The sequence below is a fragment of the Opisthorchis viverrini genome, assembly GCF_000715545.1.
Source record: "Opisthorchis viverrini unplaced genomic scaffold opera_v5_11, whole genome shotgun sequence".
Taxonomy (NCBI): Eukaryota; Metazoa; Platyhelminthes; class Trematoda; order Opisthorchiida; family Opisthorchiidae; genus Opisthorchis; species Opisthorchis viverrini.
Window position 1 is genome coordinate 2,100,858 of NW_008751667.1, and position 19,259 is coordinate 2,120,116.

At 45.4% G+C, this 19,259-nt stretch overlaps 1 protein-coding gene across 1 annotated transcript in view; it reads left to right on the plus strand.

The window, feature by feature from the left end:
- The window catches only part of T265_01074 (hypothetical protein), a gene marked incomplete at both ends in the record, with an annotated part of 55,909 nt that overhangs the window by 22,740 nt on the left and 13,910 nt on the right, over window positions 1–19,259 (plus strand). The window contains 4 exons of the mRNA XM_009165017.1: window positions 5,306–5,522; window positions 10,257–10,409; window positions 14,571–15,074; window positions 18,566–18,642. Of these exons, the coding sequence (XP_009163281.1) occupies window positions 5,306–5,522; window positions 10,257–10,409; window positions 14,571–15,074; window positions 18,566–18,642 (951 nt within the window). The remainder of the gene's footprint in view (window positions 1–5,305; window positions 5,523–10,256; window positions 10,410–14,570; window positions 15,075–18,565; window positions 18,643–19,259) is intronic.

Here is a 19,259-nt window from a genome sequence, read left to right on the forward strand (position 1 = left end):
GGAGCGACTATCACCTACATCTTTGGCTTCACCGGCTGCGTCGAGCGTCCCACAGTCGGTTGATGGAATCGCTGGCAGTATCAACGAGTTTTGCTATGAACCCTCAGCTGGCATAACGTTTGATGCTTGGTTTCGTCGCTATGAAGACCTGTTCTCTTCTCGGGAAACATGCTGCATAAGAAATAAAACGCAGGAGACGGTCTCTCTTTGTGGTTCCACAATTATTTTGCCTTGGGAAGATGTGGATGGCTCCTGAGAATTGTTTCAAGGCTTCTCATTGCGTTACACCTTTCTTTGAGGAACTCTTCCAGTGGAAAATACACCCCACGTCGATTCGAAAATTTTCAGTGCAATTCCTCGTCGAAGAGGTGATATCTGAGAATAGAAATGCTGTTCTCTTCTCGGGAAACATGCTGCATAAGAAATAAAACGCAGGAGACGGTCTCTCTTTGTGGTTCCACAATTATTTTGCCTTGGGAAGATGTGGATGGCTCCTGAGAATTGTTTCAAGGCTTCTCATTGCGTTACACCTTTCTTTGAGGAACTCTTCCAGTGGAAAATACACCCCACGTCGATTCGAAAATTTTCAGTGCAATTCCTCGTCGAAGAGGTGATATCTGAGAATGGAAATGGTTCTCTGGGTTACAGGGCCTAGCACTTGTTCAGCTCCTGGTGTGCGAAGTACACTTCCATAGGTGTGTTGAAGATCCCAGTAAATTCTGAGTTCCTCCCAAGAGCAGAGCATTGTCTCACCCGGAGCCAATCGAATCCTCTATCCCATGATTCTACCTCCCAGTTGTAGTTCAAGAGACTGCTTAAATGTCCGAGCATCCTGGAATGGTAGGTCGCAAAGCATTGCATTCGCTGGGCTTATCTATGTTGTAATGATCGATTTTAGTTTTACGCCAGGAAGAAACTGTTGGGGATATCAATATCCCCGAATAAACGCATCATTCTTCAAGGCATGTCACAGTTGCAGCACGGAATGAAACAAGATTGAGCTGGGACACATGGAAGACTTTAGACCAACGTAGGACTACTGATTTAACCGAAATATACTTGCAGCAACCGATGTGCGCGTTCATTGCGTATAAGAACACGACCCATTCGCACATCTGATCTCCACGGTTAGACTATCTAGAAACCGAATTATCACCTCGGGGGGTTTATTGCTTGCATCTAGCAGCCGAACATGTGCGGTTGAGACTATTGTTCAGATCATACCGAACTTCGATCGATTGAAAACAGAGTTCAAAATTGAGCGGTAATCAGATTGAGCTTGCTAGCGCATGTATGCGTGTGCGCTTGCCATTTTTCGTTTGTGTGTGTGTGTGTTTGTGTGTGTGAGTGGACACGAGTGCGGGTATGCAATGAGCCACAACACTATGCACAGTAGACGGAAAATGGATTGGGGCACAAAAAGTCGATGAATGGGTGTTATATCTGCTGATCCGCCAATCTGTGGTATCTGCTGCTAACCCGCTCCAATGCCTAGTGCCGGGAAAATGACTCAGCAGGGAACACAAGTGAGTGAGTGCGTGCGAATGCGAGAGCAAAAGTTACAACGGCTCCACGTTATTTAAAGGAGACTTTCTGATATTGATCCAGGCTGTCTGATGTGAGCACCCATCAACATCGATCGTGCCTCTATAGAATGTCTGAACGCTGATCATATTCGGTCGTGCTTCTATGGCGTGCATGAACACTCATCAGCTTTTGCTGAACTGATTGGATGATTGACTGGCCTGAATGCTTGCCGGATTCCTTATTGAGATTTTGGTGGATTTTTAGGGTCTCAGTAGGTTCCGGGCGTTCTGAGGTTACTTTCAGGAATCTGACCTTCCTGATAACGGGAGTGCTACATGTGAAACAAACGGGCGATAACTCGGTATTCGCCAAGCTGCGAATAGTTTACACTGATTTCATCCCTGTTTTCGAACACTCGTCCGTGATAAGTTCGAGTTTAGCTTGTAGTCCTCTAACAGGAACCGATGACCAATGTACACATTCCACCATGTTGTGTTAATATGCGAAAGTATTGGATGACTGACGTATGTACTCCAGACTAGAAAAAACATTCCGTCGCATGTTCACTAAGGCTGATTAAAACCGGATCTTTTCCAGATAAGCTCCGCCAAAAAATTAACCCCCGCCACCCAAAAATATTAGAAAAAAGAGGATATGAAACTGTACTTTTAGTTTTTATTGAGGAGGGTTAACTTGGAACGTCATTAATAATTTGCATGCAAAGGTCCGTTTTTCGGTACCTTTGCCTACAAACAAACTCACACAAGTAGCTGTCCGCTGAAGATCGGTGTGTGCCGCGTTAGTGTGTTTGAGCCCCAGTCGTTGGATCCACAAAGTTTTCGCAATGATTAACTGTTTTATGAGTAGAATTCATGTCAATCATCGTTTCAATTCCTTGGTATGATGCCCAAAAATCGGAGATAATGATTGAGCCAGGAGCGATACAGGCCCGGATTGTGTCCATCCAAGTGGCCGCAGTTCGATTTGGCACTGCATACATGAACGCCTCTTTAGTTTCCCGGCAGATCTCTCCGAAAATCCACTGTTGGTGAAGGACTCGTCCTGTGTGGTTTTTACGGCGAGATATTAGCGTTTCATCGATCACGACATGCAGACCTGAGCCGCCGATAACTGTTGGAGTGTGCAGAAGCCGTCATGCGCGAAGGAAATTCTTCCAGTCAACAGCGGTCTTGTGGCAAGTAGATGATTTCTCTGGGAAGAATTTCTGGACCAGTAATAAATGTTTTACCTTCAGGCAGCTGTGAAACTTCGTCCGTAGGAAACGTTCACGTTATTCGTAGTTAAGGCAGATGCAATGTTGTGTAGGCCATCTTCGGTTATCGGTGCTGTGGGAATTGGACTCACCACTAAGTACAATCAGTTTCACAAAGGAAACTACTCACATGGTTGCTGAAAACTCTTCGACAGCCCACGACCGGTTTCGCCCTTCTTGGGGCTCATCAAGTAGGCGCAGTCCCCGAGTTTCCATCAACCTTATGATCTACTTGAACCCAAACTGCACATTCAGTTGGAGGACATCATGAACGAGAGATTCAATTGAGTCTCCCGTGAAAACCAAATTGATTTGCAATACAATCAGTTTCGTTCACTCAGTTATATTGTAATCGGACAGACAGAGAATGACACCTATGCTAGAATACCCGTCATGCTCGCCCGCTTTTCCTCTCCATATGGTATGTGTAGCTACTACCTTCGTTGGAATGCGATAGTCGCACACTGTTTCAACAGAGGCCAAACCGGCCGAACCGACTTCATTAAGTCGGATGCCGAATGACTGGGTCTATGGTCAACATGAGGCATTCGCAACTGGAACCGAAATTGATTTGGTTGGAAGGCAAAAGCCTTGCGGTGCACGGTTTCTGAGCTGAAAAACTGAACTGTATGGATGATCTTGGAGACGCGATGTGCAGTTCAACACTTTCATGCGCTGCTAAGTAAATCTGCCTCTGGTTGTCCAGCCTCGAACTTTTGACGTAAAATTACCAACACTTGACTGATTGTGACATTTACCAACTCATGAATTTGGGTGAGTTTTGGCATTTCTGACCGTGTGTATTCACTAAATTTCCGGGTCTAATCGGGCAGGTGAAGTCTACTACGGTTGCTTTGTCTCTTGTTCACTTCTTTCCATTTTATCAGGCAGTTATTGAGCTTGATAAGCGAGGAGCACTTGGGGACGTCGTGTTTCGGACTGAAATGTTCAACTCCCTTTCGCAGCGGCCGCTTTACATTTTTTAGTTTCGTTTTCTTTTTAGCAATGAGGCAGTCCAATACGATTTCGACGGCATGCTTCACATATTGCTTCTCGTATTGATTGACTTCTTTGATCGTTGCTCAACCAATCAAGACATGCCATGTGGCTTTCAAGAATATGTGTCCCAGTTCTTCCTTGAATCCACCCAGGCAATACCAGATTTAACGTACAATCTGTATGCTGCTTATAAGCAACAAATGATCACGACAGGATTACTGCTTTCCTTCTTGAGTAGGTAGTTCCTCACCTGGTGATGCAACTTTGTTGATCCAACTCCTGTGTTCGATCAGCGGAACATCAGTTGAACACACGTCTTCAGTATCCGTGTTACAATACCGGCTCACAGCTCCCCTGTTCCATGAAACACAGAAATTAGACCTATTGCATGATTACAGTCGCTGGTTGAATGTTTATTGGTAGTGGCAATGTCCGTTCGAAGCTTGTACAACCCGCAGACCATGATGTATCCAGCGTGCGTGAAAAATAGACGGATAGGTGGCAGGTGTTTATTCACCCAGACTTTAGCACCGCATGCTCGAGTGAAACAGAGGAGAACAACGGAAGCATCACATAGCTCCTCGGTTTTAAGATGATCAACAATCTCCTGCAACTAAATTTCGGGTGTCTACTGAAAATTTGTCACGTATTGGTTTTGAGGATTATGGTAAACCAAGCAGATATCTTTGTCAACAAATGAGCGAATCGCCAGATGACATGTTGCTGTGAGGGGCGAGATGGCTCAATTGGTTAGAGCGCGAATTTACCGATCGGAAGGTGGTCCGTGGTTCGAACCCGACAGCTGCCTCTCGACCTGTCTAGGGTTGGGCAACCTGGCAGTATTCCAGCCCCCGTGCTTCCCTCGGGTGACATAGCAGCTAGGCACCGAAAGGTTGTTACTGCTGAACGATTTTTTCATGCTGCCGTGACCTCTTTAGAAACACCAAAACCGACACAATTTGCCCTGGCTTTGTGGAACGGGCGGCAGGTTTTCAATATCCTCTGTGAACTGAAAGACAAGTTAGGACAAACCAGCATAATACTCGTATCCACTCGTAAAAGTGCCATACAAACACACTTGCTTTGCTCACACGGTTGTTGGTGGTTCTACTTGGAACCGTTCAGCTGTAGCACCCTTTCGGTGCCTAGCTGCCAGGTTGCTCAAACCTAGACAGAGGAAGTCGAGAGGCATAACTCGGGTTCGAACCACGGACCTTTCGGTCATTAAATTCGCGCTCTTAACCACTTGGGCCATCTCGCCCCCAAGCTAGCAAACATACTCCTCGGCACACAATAGTGGGGCAACACGTTTCACGATCTGTAACACTTTTGTAGCACAGGATCACACTATTTTTATGGCCTGGTTAGCATAACCGACGCAACTCTCAAATCTGCCATAACAACTGACTGTTTTTTTGGTAGTTGGCCGTGATTACTTTCAGTACACTTACCAAGTCCCACTATCTCCCACTTTTTGACACGTTGCCCGACGTCTTCGGAATGAAGAAACTGGTCGATATGAACAACTACGGCTCCGGTATGGCCATCATTTCTGGACTGCAGGTCCAATGCGTTCATCGACTCTCTGCCACATGGGCTGCCTTGTCATCACGTGACCGCTCGACTTTTCGGAAATTGGTTGAGTTATTCTCACAGGATCAGAATTATACCAATTTACGCACGGCTGTGGATAATGCGCGATTACCGTGCATCCCCTATCTAGGTTAGTTGAAATCACTCGGTATTTTGTCCACGCGTTTTCTCATTTGGATGGCTTATTTCCATACTTTATTTGACTTTTTATTCAAATTTGAATTTCCTTCCTGACTGTGTTGGACGAGAAATGTGTTTCATGAATGCGTCACACCCAATCGACTTTACACGCTTTGATATCACTTATGCGCCACAAACAGTCCTGATGTGTGATACTCTGTGAACCAACGAGTTTTGTCAGCATACTATTTACTATTTATTATTATTATTATTATTATTATTATTATTATTCATTAGTACACTGTTCGTCATCGGTTGAATCTCAGCATGTGAACAGCATTGCACTCCAGCAGACGTATGTTCGCGCATTCTGTTACCATACATGTTTTCCCCTAAATTCTTTTTTTAAAATCACTTGTGGTACCAGCGTAATGGCGAATCTACTGACGAGGCATGTGAGTAGTATGTGGTTTTCTCGTAACTCCGTTTGGCGTTTAATGGAAGGTGGTCTTCATTACGGAACTTGTCGAACTGGTTTGCAGCGTTCGCTTACAATTGCGTGGTGGTCAATAAATGCTCGCAAAAGTTCAAAAACACGCGTGAAGATGATCAGTTTCCTGTCCAATAGTTTGCAACTGTTTGGTTGGTGTTCGTTAGTAAATGACTTCGCGGCGAAGGTCTTTCCTTCTTGCACTATTATTCTGGATAAGCTTTGTGTGGCACTCAACTGAGCTGTTGTTGATTTGTCGAGAATACCTGGATTATTACTAGGTTCAATTATAAGTAGGTACGCGTGAGTGTTCGAGTTCAAACAGACCACAGTTATTCCGGATACATCCATAAGACTGAAGTCGGGCATATGTATGCTTTTTTTCGAAGCAGTGGCTCTCTGAGCCCAAGGGAACTGTTACCTTAAACCGAGAAGTTCCAATAATGGGGGGGGGGAATATTAAGTTGCCAGAAGACATTCACTTTTGGAACCAAACAATCTTTCTTGCCAGCCGCATTGTGTCATGTGCTAAGCACAGTTCCCTGTTCATTTCAGTCTTTTGTGAGTACTGGACAAACAACATCAAATTCATAGACTTTTGATCTTTTAATGTTTTCAACGTTCACCACAGCTTTTTGGACAAATATGAGTGCAAATATGCTGTGTCTGAACAGGTGTGCTGGACCTATGGGCTTGATTGGTTGTATGGATATGTTTATCGGTCGATAATCCGGGCGGTGGTTAATTGGTAATAACTCACCTGACTGGTTCGCCAACCTGAAAAAAACCGTTCAGTTCTAGCACCCTTTCGGTGCCTAACTGCCATGCCACCCGAAGGTTGCACGAGGGCTAGGTTACTGTCAGGTTGCCCAAGCCAAACAGGGGGAGTCGAGACGCAGAGGTCGGGTTCGAACTACGGACCTTTCGGTCAGTAAATTCGCGCTCTAACCACTTGGGCCATCTCGGCCCCCTGTAACTGATTTCGAACACCAAAAACAGCAAAACCACTCAGGTTACAAAAATACATGGTCTTATATCGTTTTGAATTTAAATTTGAGAGGTATGTATATTTCGCCCCGCGGAAACTTGAGCAATATACAACCTTACACAAACAAAATCCTTGATTTTTACCGAATGTGATTTATATCCACCGTCTCTGTGTGATCTAATCATTCATCCATTTTCGTCGACCGGCTCGACCCAATGTGCGTTTGTACATCAATTTCAACGGTGACAGTATCCCAATTTTTCCTGGCTATTTTGAGTTGGCACAAGACTGTTAGTAGCCCTCACCTAGCGGCTTTTGTCAATGGAATGGACTTCTGGACGTCATGTTCAAAATGATACTTTATTTCCCAATTTTAGTCCTCTCATCTAATTGGACCGTCTAACAGCCTGTAATTTTGTTTCCTTTTTACTTTCGCTTCCATCGCCATGGTCGCGATGATTGATCGATCCGTGGTGTTGAATAATGCCTCTGTATCCGTACAAATGTAACCATGTTTCCGGATAGCGGTGATGGTCGCGCCTGGTTGTTATGGTAATAGTTCTGGCTTGTTCTCTCTCCGATTACTTCAGGTCGCCACAAAGTGCGCCTCTATTGTGTATGCATTTGCATCATTCTTCACAATCAACCTACTCGTCCTAACGGAGTAAGTATACTTGCTTACTCACAAAGTGGACAGGTACGAAGTGTTGTTTGTGTATGTGACAAACAGCTGCCTGTCTCACAACTACGCGCATGTTTTGACAAATGCACGGATTTGCATACCAATTTGGTTTTTGATTGAATCTCCCTTTTATGATATTCCTCGACACGCTGTATCTGTGTGAGTAAATTTTTAGGCCAGGATAACCTCAATAATTCTGCCGCGAATCAAACCTAAATCTATTGCTTCTAGACCAGCCAACCGGAGTGGACGGTTGTATAAGTTTCGGTGAACTTGCTGGAGACGAGATTACTTCTCGAATCGGAAGGATCGGGGCATCTTTTGCGAACAATCGACAGTTATGGCGCTGGTGTGACGTCAGTTTGTCCATCAAGGGTAGCGATGCGATCTATGCTGCTTGATGAATCGGAAACGTGGCCCCTACACGCACAGGACTTACGATTGCTGTCAGTATTCGATCATAGGTGTCTCCGAAGCATTGATCGGAGCATCAGATTAACAATGCTGAGGTACGTGAGATGGTATTAGGGAAAAGGAACTCTCCCACGATGGGTGAGTTACTGGTGCATCAAAGTTCACGCTGGTAAGGATGTGTGTTCCGCATACTAGAGGACCCTCCTCTTCGCACAGCTGTTTTAGCCCAATCCTCTTCTAAGTGGAAGCGAGCAAGCAGTGGACCTTCTATGACCTTGCAACGAAGTACTAAAAGACGAACCAGTAAACTGAGTTGGCTTGACAGCGTTGCCTCCCTGGATGACACAGTTGAAGCTTGCAGCCAGTGGCGCTCCTGCATCAAGGCTGTCGCCATAAATGTTTAGCTGTCCAGTTTCTCGATCCCTCAGATCAATACACCCTGCGAGCTATATATCACTTCAAATGCTTGGTGAATCTCCCCCTGTTTCCCATTTCCGGTGGTCGAAACTGTAGCAACTGGAACCTTGGTACATTGTGTACAATTGATGGTCTGATAGCTGTGGTACAGCGGTCAAAAGCTGGAGGACACGAAAGCTAGTATGTGCGCTTTTCGTACATTTTAACAAAACATCGTCTGAATCCAAATTCTGGAAAGGTTCTGGTTCGGTCAGCATTCGTGGCTGTGGAAATGACCAGGAAACCCGAATAGGATAATCATGTATAAGGTCCGAGGTTTATTCATCTGTTGAACTTTCCACCATGTCACACATGATGAATGAACCGTCAGGCAATCTTATTCGTGCAACACTCGGTTTGTGTTAGGTAGCAAACGTTCCTCCACCAGACGTCCAATTTTGTCTTCGACAAGCCCAGGTTGAGTCAACTTTAATAAAACACAGCCAGGTTGCTGCTTTCTGTGGTAGAATAATCAATCTACGATCGATCGTTGTTTGACAACACTGAAAGTAAACTACTCACAAGGTTGCTGAAAACTCTTCGACGGCCCACGACCGATTTCGCCCTTCTTGGGACTCATCAGGTAGGCGGAGGCCACGAGTTTCCGTCAGCCTTATGTTCTATTTTCTAGGAAAACGTTCAGTACGGCGTCATGCTTGAGATGATAAACGGAGGCACTGTGGCGGTTCGGTTTAGACTTATACGAGTTTGATTTTCGAGATCAGCCCGCTCATCTCGGTTCACTGGAAGTTCAAAGCTGCTCCCGCTTTATAACCTATTGCCTCAAGGCTGCACATTATGTAGCTGTCAAACAACATGAATGGAGTTGATTGATCGCGCCAAGTGCATAAATCCATACGGAATACACACTGACGATCACTCTCAATTGCCATGGTGATTGTCGCAATCCCGTGAGGACTCCCCTACGATCTACAACAGCCGGTCATGCGGTACACAGGTGCTACTCCGCTTACAGTAAATAATCGTACCATTCTCTAAAATTTCACTCGCCTATCAATTTAGTTTTGACGGCTAAAAAGACTCGTCTATCGAGGCTTATACAGCACATTTAGGCGAGAGCCACAAGAAGTGCGAAACCGGTCGTAGGCTGTCGAACAGTTTTCAGCAACCTTGTGAGTAGTTTCCTTTATGAAAATATACTGCGATATCTCGAATATCGTGCCAACTGAAACATTCAGTTGTAGAACATTATAAACGAGAGATTCAGTTCAGTCTCTCGTGAAAAACAAATTGATTTGCAAATGAACGCTGACTACAGAGTTCGTGCAAGTCCAAATGTAACTTTCATTCTGAAAAGTGAACAACTAGTGTACAATGTTTTTGACCTTGAACCAGCGATGACCATCTGACGGATCCCAAGGAAGGATTCAAAGACACAAGTGTGTTTATAGTACTTACATGCTATTATTCACTGGGTTCAATGCACCCTGTCCCTTACTTGATCCAGAGCTGCAATCATAACTGATGTTTATTCGATCATAATGGAAATCTTGAGAGCTTTTAGACAAGGTCAAATTTCTTTTTTGTGGATTTAACTGTGAGAATAGTTTACATATACCTTCTCCGAAGTATCCATTCCGTTAATTTCTGGCTTTTCCCTCAAGCGGAGATCTGTTGTACGTTTGTCTGTACTGTGTTAGTTCCGTCATTCATTCGTCCCTTTGTTCTCCCTCTTCTGTCCGTTGTCACTCAGGTGTTTACCTCAGCGATCTCACCTACATTGATGTGGCTGCCTCAGCTGCAGCTCAGCATCAAAACTCCTCGACCGTATGGAGTCAGCAGGTCAAGCAAGACCGAATCAACAATGTGCTCCGTACAATCGCCAACTTTCAACAATCTCACTACCGTAAGTGTCCGTCAATTTGCCGGTCACTGAAACACATCCGTAAGCTGTGTGTGATCTTACTGAGTCAGGAAGCTTATGCTAATCACTGTTGGCGCATCCGACTAGTGTGCTTGTGTATGCTAATCAACTGATACCGGTTGGACAGACAAAACCCCGAACTAGAGCGGAGGGTTCCGATTGTAATAGTTTGCTCACTCGCTCACTTTCGGGCGGCATTCACCAGAGCCTTTACAATTTTTTTTTCCTACGTGGTCGGTCCTTTCATCCGGTATTTTTATTGATTCATAGGGGAACTCAAGCCTTTCCACTTTGTCAGCATGTTGGAACGATGAATACCCCATGTTCGAATTGCGCGGGTTCTGTTGACCATTCGGAAGCATTATAAAAGTGTGAAACCCTCCAGAACATGGCCATGGTTTGATTTTGGAGTTATATCACTTATGTTCATCTACTATTGGGTGCCACGGTTTCATGGGTGTTTCATATCCCACCTGTGACTGACTCTCGAAGAGTGTAATCACATGGTAATTGATCAGGTGGCTGTTGATTTATTCGCCGAGCTTGGCAATTGATTTGCAAACGTTTCGTCACCATTCGAGGAGACATCTTCAGCTCCTCAAGGTTCTTGTTTAGGCGTCCAATCGACTTGATTCAAACGCATTCAAAAGTGACTGTCAAGATTCTACGTTCTACGCGTCATTCTGTGTGGCTACCTTACGCATAAATCACTTGCCTTTCTCTTTTTCACACTTCATCAGTCGTAGTATCAAGACATTCCTGCGTGAGTACTTTTTGTAACTGTTCCTGCACCCCCTCTCACCCATTAACCCTAGATGGTTCCATTTCGCTGAAAGTCCTTTCGATGCACTTCTCGAATTCCTCTGTCTTAATGGGACGCAGGTATAAAATAGATGTGGAATTCCGGGAGCAACTGGGCCAGACTGTGACGCTTTCACCTCCAGTGTGAGCCAGCGTCATTACTGCTGTTTACCCCACCAAAGAGAGAGGACCAGAAAGTACAAACAGTCTTTATTTTAGAAGTACAATCCATGAACTACCAGAATATACAAGTTCTTTATAGTTGTGCATGCAACCAAGATGTACTTTTCCACAGGAATTCGAAGACACCCAGTTATTTACCTTTTTCGGCCACCTTGTTGAGAGCATTCTGTAACCTTGACGTGCCAGGCAGCTTGCAGTTACGGACCTTGAAACTATACCACCATACATTTCATCGATCGCTATCTGACCGCACTTTACCGCGGTTAGATGCCGAACCGCGAAAGTTGTGTTGCTGCTTCCTGCAGTTGAATGGTTAAAATCACTGCTCAAAAGGGCTTACAAGGTTTGAGTGAGCTACACTCTAAGTGAATGGCTGTCATCCGAATCGGATTTGCCCGTCAACAGCGGTCAAACCACCAGACAGTTTGCGCTGGGCCGAATTTCGTGCTCCATGCAACCTGTTGGTGCCAATCTAAGTTCCATGGAATACGATGGGTGGGCATAGCGATGGACACCGACATCAGTTATCTGTTTATTACCGAGTTACCGGCGTCATCTGTACATTCTTTTAGGTTTAACTGTGACATCGCATCTCCCTCAAGTGTTGCCGGTGGCCGTCCATTAACACACCAAGGTGTTGGCGATTAACGCCGCGGTTAGTGATGTTTTCACCCTCTGGTTGACAATATCAGACGGATAGTCATTAGAAATTGGATCAAACTTATCCGGGTTCCAGGAGGTTGTTTGTCACATGAACCGGTAACCCTTAGGTTCGATCCTGCCAAAGCACGTGCGTTCGCATTTTGCGCAGGTTCACATGGCTGAGGTTGCACTAGATAAGTTTAGCTAACTTGCTTTCTAGCTTTGCAAGGTTGAAGCTTGTCACACCTGCATGGATCATTGTTTGCATGTTCTGTTGAGTGCTGGGTCCCATGAACGACTACACGCGGAAAACAACGTATGGCATTGGCGGTTCACCTTTTGAGATGTGTTTAAAGGTGATTTCGAATGGGGCTCCATCAACTCGATTCATCGGCGGACCAGATAACCAGTGAATATGGTCCCCACGCTGGGCAACATGATTTTCTACATCGAAGCGTGTTGTCATGCCTCAGGCACCATGATTTAAGAGTACAAGCGGTCTGGTCTGGATCAAATTAAGCAGCCAGATTTACGCTCAAATCACTTTGGGAACGCGCAACTCACTTTCATCGTCATAACAACGGTGAATGTGTATTTTTTCTCACTACATGAGGATTCTTCTGATCAATTTACGGTATTCCTTTATGAGGTGACACAGACTTTACGCAAGTTTCCGATCGTTCACTCGACGTGCGTCTTGGAATGTTGATCCATCTCCGTTTTTTTTATTGCGATTAGATGTGCTGGATGTTTTGTAGACGTCTTACACGACTGCATTTCGCAATGGTTCTCTGTTGCCTACAGTTCGATAGTGGTTTGTCCCCAGTCATTGTGCTTCATCGTTTTAACTGCCTGGAATGTGACTCAGTTTCATGTGAGTTAGCCGCATCCACTTTCCCTTGGTGGTGCCAACCCTTCTGTCATTTGTTGAAACTAACCAGCATATCATCGTATATCCCAATTAGTGCACTGCATCTTCAAGTTTTGAGCAGTTCGCTCAGTTTTCCGATCACTCAATCCACACGTTGCATTTTCCGACAACTATTCACACCTGCATTTGCGCACGTATTCACTTCATGGTGGAAGAGGCAAATCGCTTGCAAGCTTGCCAATCGGGCAATCGACAACTTTCGGTGACCTACAGCAGTGGGAATAATGATCGTTCATCCGTAACACGCTTTCTGTGCGTAACTGTCATACCACACGATGGAGGCCTGAGGGCTGACATATTGTCAGGTTACCCAAGCTTATGCCGGAGTAGTCGAGAAGCAGAGGTTGGGTCGGAACTACGGACCTTCCGGTCAGTGAGTTGACCCCACTGATCTCTCTTGAGCCTGTGTGTGCAGTCACTACGCAACACCGAACCCTTATGACAACGCTTTCAAACAGCATGAGTCGACCGCAGTTCCAGGGAGAAATGCCGATCTGTTGAATGATACATTTCGAGAGGATATTTTAAACTCCACCAGAAGATCTGAAATTAAGCTTGTTAACCTCCAAGAATAATTAACGGTCGTCTTTGGAAATCAAACAGCGCACAAATTTGTGAATCCAAATGTGACTAAGCGTCAATTTCCTTCACCGAATTTTGTGGTTTGAGGAATCTGCCGACAGTAAGGTTTTCAGTATAAATCTGTCTTCAGCTCTGGTCGCGTCGTCAAACCCGGAACATGACGGAAAACGAAGACTGACTGACCAACTGTGGTAGTCATTCTCACACTATGTTATGGTGAACACTTCTAGAGCGTCAGCACTTTTGTGTTTTGCTATCGGACAAGTCCCGGTGGCTGACGTCACCGCGAATAGTGCGAAAATGAAATCTCACCTGTTTACAATGAATTAACCTAAAAAAAGACATGACTGAACGCTGATTGACAAGAGGGTTGACATGTGTCTGGGTGCAGATCGATGTATGCAACATCGGAATAGGTCGGCTTCAAACTCGAGTTTGAATTATCCAGTCCTTGAATTAGGGTTTTGCGCACATGTAGTAAACTTATACACAGAATGGATGGGAAACAACCGTACTTTAGAGCGACTGAGGCTACCTTATTTACGTTCAAGAGCTCGGATAGGAGGATATTTCGGACAGTAGAACCCCCGGGTGGCTGTAGCGTTGTTCCTTTGCGGATACTTTTGTATCTGAGGTTGTGAGCTCAGTGCAAAGCCAGTGTAACACTTTATTGGGACTTATAAATGCAGTAATCAGTGCGGGTACACATGGTCGACCCAGTTCCTTGATTGTTTGAACAGTCTGGTGGTTTAAAATCGGCTTCAGGTATATTGGACAGTCAGGATAGAACCGTTCACTGAGCAGGTTACATAAGGCTGCCTCACTGACTGAGTAAGACGTAAAGTTTCGCACCATAAACGATAGCACATAACTCATGGCGTTTTTCAGCGCCAAAGAATAAATTTTACACATTTTCATTCCCCGTTGTTTTACTAGTCAAGCCAAATACAACCATTTCTCGTCGGTTTAATCTGTACTATCCACCACTCTTCTTTACAATTTAGCCTTCGCGATAGATGAAAAGGTAATCGCTTATCTCGAATCCCAGAGATATATCGAGGAACTGCAGCGATTTATTGAGGATGCGAACTATAAACTCTCGTTGCGTTTGGAGCCACCAACCTCGGGCGGGTTCTCTACGTCTACAGAATCCAGCTTCGCACTATCGACCAGGCACCCTGCCAGTGCTTCTGTTCTCAAGCCAGTTCCTGTTCAACCCTCAACTTCGCCCATCAAAACTATCAGTGGTAACGCCGTATTGCACTGTAACAACGACGAGAAACCACAGTTTGTCAAAAGTGCCACCTCGTCTCCGACTTCACACAAGCTAACACGTCATCTAGTGGATTTGTTTGTTCCTCCTCTTCTTCCCCCTCCACCCAAGCATCCACATGCTCATCGTCAACCAGTTAGAGCTCACGAAGCTCCAGTCCCTCTCCATCCGGGTTCTAACTCTGTCCCTCGCAATCTTGTTATGCCATCACATCGTCGACTTGGCAGTTGGACAGGCAAGCTCTCTTATTCTCTGTTACATATCTACTTTTCCATCCGATCTGAGAACGTCTTCATTCTCTGCCGTTTACTCTTTCCATTTTAAGCCAATAAGTCGGTTTGTGCTCACGAGTCAGATCTGATGGGTGTGTGTTGCTTTGCTTTTGGGGCGACTGCCATAAAGTGGAAAATTGCTGCAAAGGCAGACCGAATGAAGCCAAGTTAGGGTTATCTGCTCCGAACTTCGTGCTCCAGTGCACACAATTTATCCATTTAGCTCGTCTTCTTTTATTGTGCTTTTTTGCTTCCTAGGGCCATGAAATTCTTCGTAACTAGTCGTCCCATGCACACTAGGAGCTGGAACTAGTTTCTGCATTCACATGTGGTTATAGGGTGATCTCGTCTGCGGAAACCTCCTAGCCACTGTGAAGATGAGGTTTGTGTATAGAAGGCATTGATACCCCGGATATGCCTATCTCGTTTCCCGTGGTTTAGGTGATCACCGGTTTGAAACGCTAAAATCCCCGGGTGTTTGAAGTGGGCAATGAATAGAATCGGGTGCTCGCCCAAAATGATTGCGAAAGGACGTGACGAATTGGCTGACATCCGAGAGCGATCTACCGGTCAACAATGTTTTATCCGCGGTTTTAGGTGAATCACAAACTGTGCTGCGTGCAAACCGCTAATAGCGAGCTAAACTCCAAGGATTCGGGTGTGTTTGCACTCGTGTGACGTGTGATCCGGTACACATGTGGCATTAAGAGCTCCTGTAATCTGGGTGTTTCCTCACTGTTTGTACCGTCGGCACGTGAGTGGCATTGTTTTTAAGCTTGAGATGTGGAATTCCCGAGCTTTTTGAAGACGATATTGTCGTGAGAATAATACATTCTAAGGCGTGCAATGCATCCTATGTACCTGATCAATGCGCATGATGTTGTGTCGCACTGATGAATAAATTTGCGTGAAGAGATTTTTCTTTTCGCATGTTGGTTCAAAGCTCAACCATTACACCGTGGCCGCACACTCTTCAGATTATATCGAATGTGTCTCTGTTCCTCTCTCCTATCAACTTCAACATTGGTGATCCTCTGTGATGTATCGTGAGATCTGAGGTAAGCGTCTGCTAAAGTCTCGGTTGCACGACACATCTTTGACAGTCACAAGAACACGGTCCAGTACTCTTCTCTTTCCATGTGCAAACGGATATTGCTCGGTTGACAGGAATCTGACGTGAAAACTGCTCATACTAACGGAATGCTAGGTGTAGTTCGAAAGTTCCCATTTCTAGAGGGTTGTTTCATCTCTAGCAATGTATACGAAGCCACACCGTACATTTAGGGAGCAAAGTTATCTTCCTTGACGCCGTTGCATTAACGCACAGCTGAGATGTGTAACGCTTTCGTGCCCGCAATCACATGAGTTAGATCTAGCCTACTCAGGTTGAGGAGATCTTGTGGTGTGTACGGGTGTCACGCGTGTGCTTGAAACCCCCAAACATATCGATCATCCAATATATGAGGTTGGGTGGTCAGGTAAAACTCCGCAGATGTCAAGTTACCGTGTACCCTGATATGAGTTGCTTATCAGAACAGAAGTGAGCTAAAGGGATTCACCAGAAAGCCCTGAAGCATCACGTTGAGGTGGGGTAGAAACGCTGGTTAATCTCCTGGAGGCTTTCACGTAACTTGATTAGTTTGCTTGGAATTTGAGTAGCGTTGTGCGATCATTTTCGTGTGTCTGGTTGCTCATTGGATGTCTTCAATTCGACAGTCCTGATTATTCTGTCTACAAAGTTTTCTCCTACCTTTATATTTAGCAGCAGTCCATTAGCCCACTCTGTCGCAGAGCCGATGCTCGTGTGTCTCTGCAGATGTACAATGCTATCTTCCAGCTTTTAGCGAGTCGGGCTCAGTTGGGTTATCCCTTTTTGTTTCTGTGAAGCTTTACTTCAGTTTGGATTCGCCTTCCATAGTTTCTGTCCTTGTAGTTGTATGTGGTGTTATGACTGAATCATCAGATGCGGTTCTCTGCTAACCCATGAATAGCCCTTAACCAACCACTCCCTACTCCACTGGTGGATGGGGCTGCTTTTAACTTTTCCACAATTTTCTTTGTGCGCAGTCCCTTCTACTTTCCACAGACTCTGACAATGTACCTCACTGCTTTCATCCCATCGCTTTGAACATTTTCTGAGATGGGCGAGGTGGCCCAAGTGGTTAGAGCGCGAATTTACTGACCAGAAGGTCCGTGGTTCGAACCCGACCTCTGCTTTTCGATTTCCTCCGTCTAGGCTTGAGCAACCTGGCAGTATCCCAGCCTTCGGGTGGCATGGCAGGTAGGCACCGAAATGTGCTACGGCTGAACGGTTTTCGAATCTCCTACCGTCTGACACCACTTTACCCACCATATCCCCTTCAAATGCTGATCATGATGTATGCAGTTGAAGTTTTCCAGTCAAGTAATGACTGGAGTGGTACGTCAGCCCACAAAATTGCATGATTATCACACGCACGATAGAATTTTTTCATCTTGGAAAGAAAAGAAAACGTTTAAAGAATTCCTCAATGTACGCTTTGAACAAGTAGTTGGGGTGCAATGTCTCCATGTGCTCAATTGAGGTTGGTCAAATAATCACAGAACTAACAGCAGTGGTTGGTAGCTGAAGTGGTGCAGGAGATCCATGTATCTTTTCGGAGCGTTTCATGAAGAGAGGAGATGTCATAGAAATTCTTCGGGTGGAGTTGGATTAACCCTCAAGGTACTTACTGATCACAGAGTTAACCTAAAGGTTCTTCGAGGTTCTATTATCCCCAGAGATGTGCTGTGAGGCTCCGACAACAAAGCAGTAATCTCCCGGGAGAAATTTTTGGGTAGGAACAACTTGAAAGTGAATTCAGTGGGGAATGACATACACAGCAACGAACTTATGGGTGAGACCTAGGGGGACAGAAAGCGTTCAGAGTTTGGCGTCATTGGTTGATTGACCTTGTGGAATGACCGACTGTGGTTACTTGATGCGCCAAACATCCCGCGTTTGGGGTAATAGGGACGCCGGGGGACGGCGTCCTGTAAAGCTACTAAGCAGGCCTTTGTAACGTTAAAAAGGGAAAGAAAACGCGGTAACAATTTAAGCCTTTGAAGGGACTGATGTGTTCATGTGACCAGCTGATGATTGCATCTAGATCAGAATGTCCTTCTTTAGAAGGACGACATTCTTGTGCAGTACTGAGGCATTGACGTGACTGTGATCGGTAATAATTTCACCCACCATTGGGTGCTTTCTGTTTATCGCCCCCGTCACCAATACCGATTACGATCACTGTCGTCTATCCACGAACCTCATCTACAGGACAACCGGTTGTTACCGTCCACTGAATATCTCATATTTGTTCAAGTTTTATTCCTCAACTACGATGACGATTATTTCTCGTAATATCATGGGCGCTACCGTTCTGGTGTGTGTCTCGTAACCGGTCACTTTTTCGTTTATGTTCTCATTCTGCAATAGGCACAATGACAAGGACGGACTTCGATCAGAACAGCCCCATACCGTCGACCCATCCTGGGAGTTCGAGTGTCTACCATGTAAGTTTACTTGTAGTATCCTCCTGGATTCAATGCATATAGAGTTCTCCAGATTTCCTGCTCCCCTCCGTTTGACGAATCGTGCAGTTCATCAGGTTGGCGTAGGTCCAGAATTCTCACCAGTCTTGGACACCAGCTTGTTTATACATTGTATTTACGACTCGTGCATGCTCAACCGATGTTAACGGAGAATTCAGGTGAGCTCTGAGTGAGCCTTTCATCCACGGACTGGGAATTGGGCACAGGAACGAGCCACAACCAACCGTTTGTTGCACGCAACTCGGTTTATTTAGGAGACCAAACACTGGGGTCGAACAATGACGGGTTCAGAAGTTCCGACGTGGGAATGTGTCGTGCACAAGATTCCATACTGCAGTTCAACGAATAGAAAACATCATCATCATCATTATTATCAGCTGTAATAACCGCGTACTGGTCGTACACTGGTTGTAGCTGCCACAGTTTCGTTCACCGATGATTGGGGGGTAAGTAGCTGCGCATTGCATGCGCGAGCTGGTAAATTGGTGCATAAATCCAGCACTTTCAGTGAGTTGTCAAGCGGGGGGGTGGAAAAGAAGCTATGCATTGAAGGCAATAGCTTGGATGCACGAGCGCCA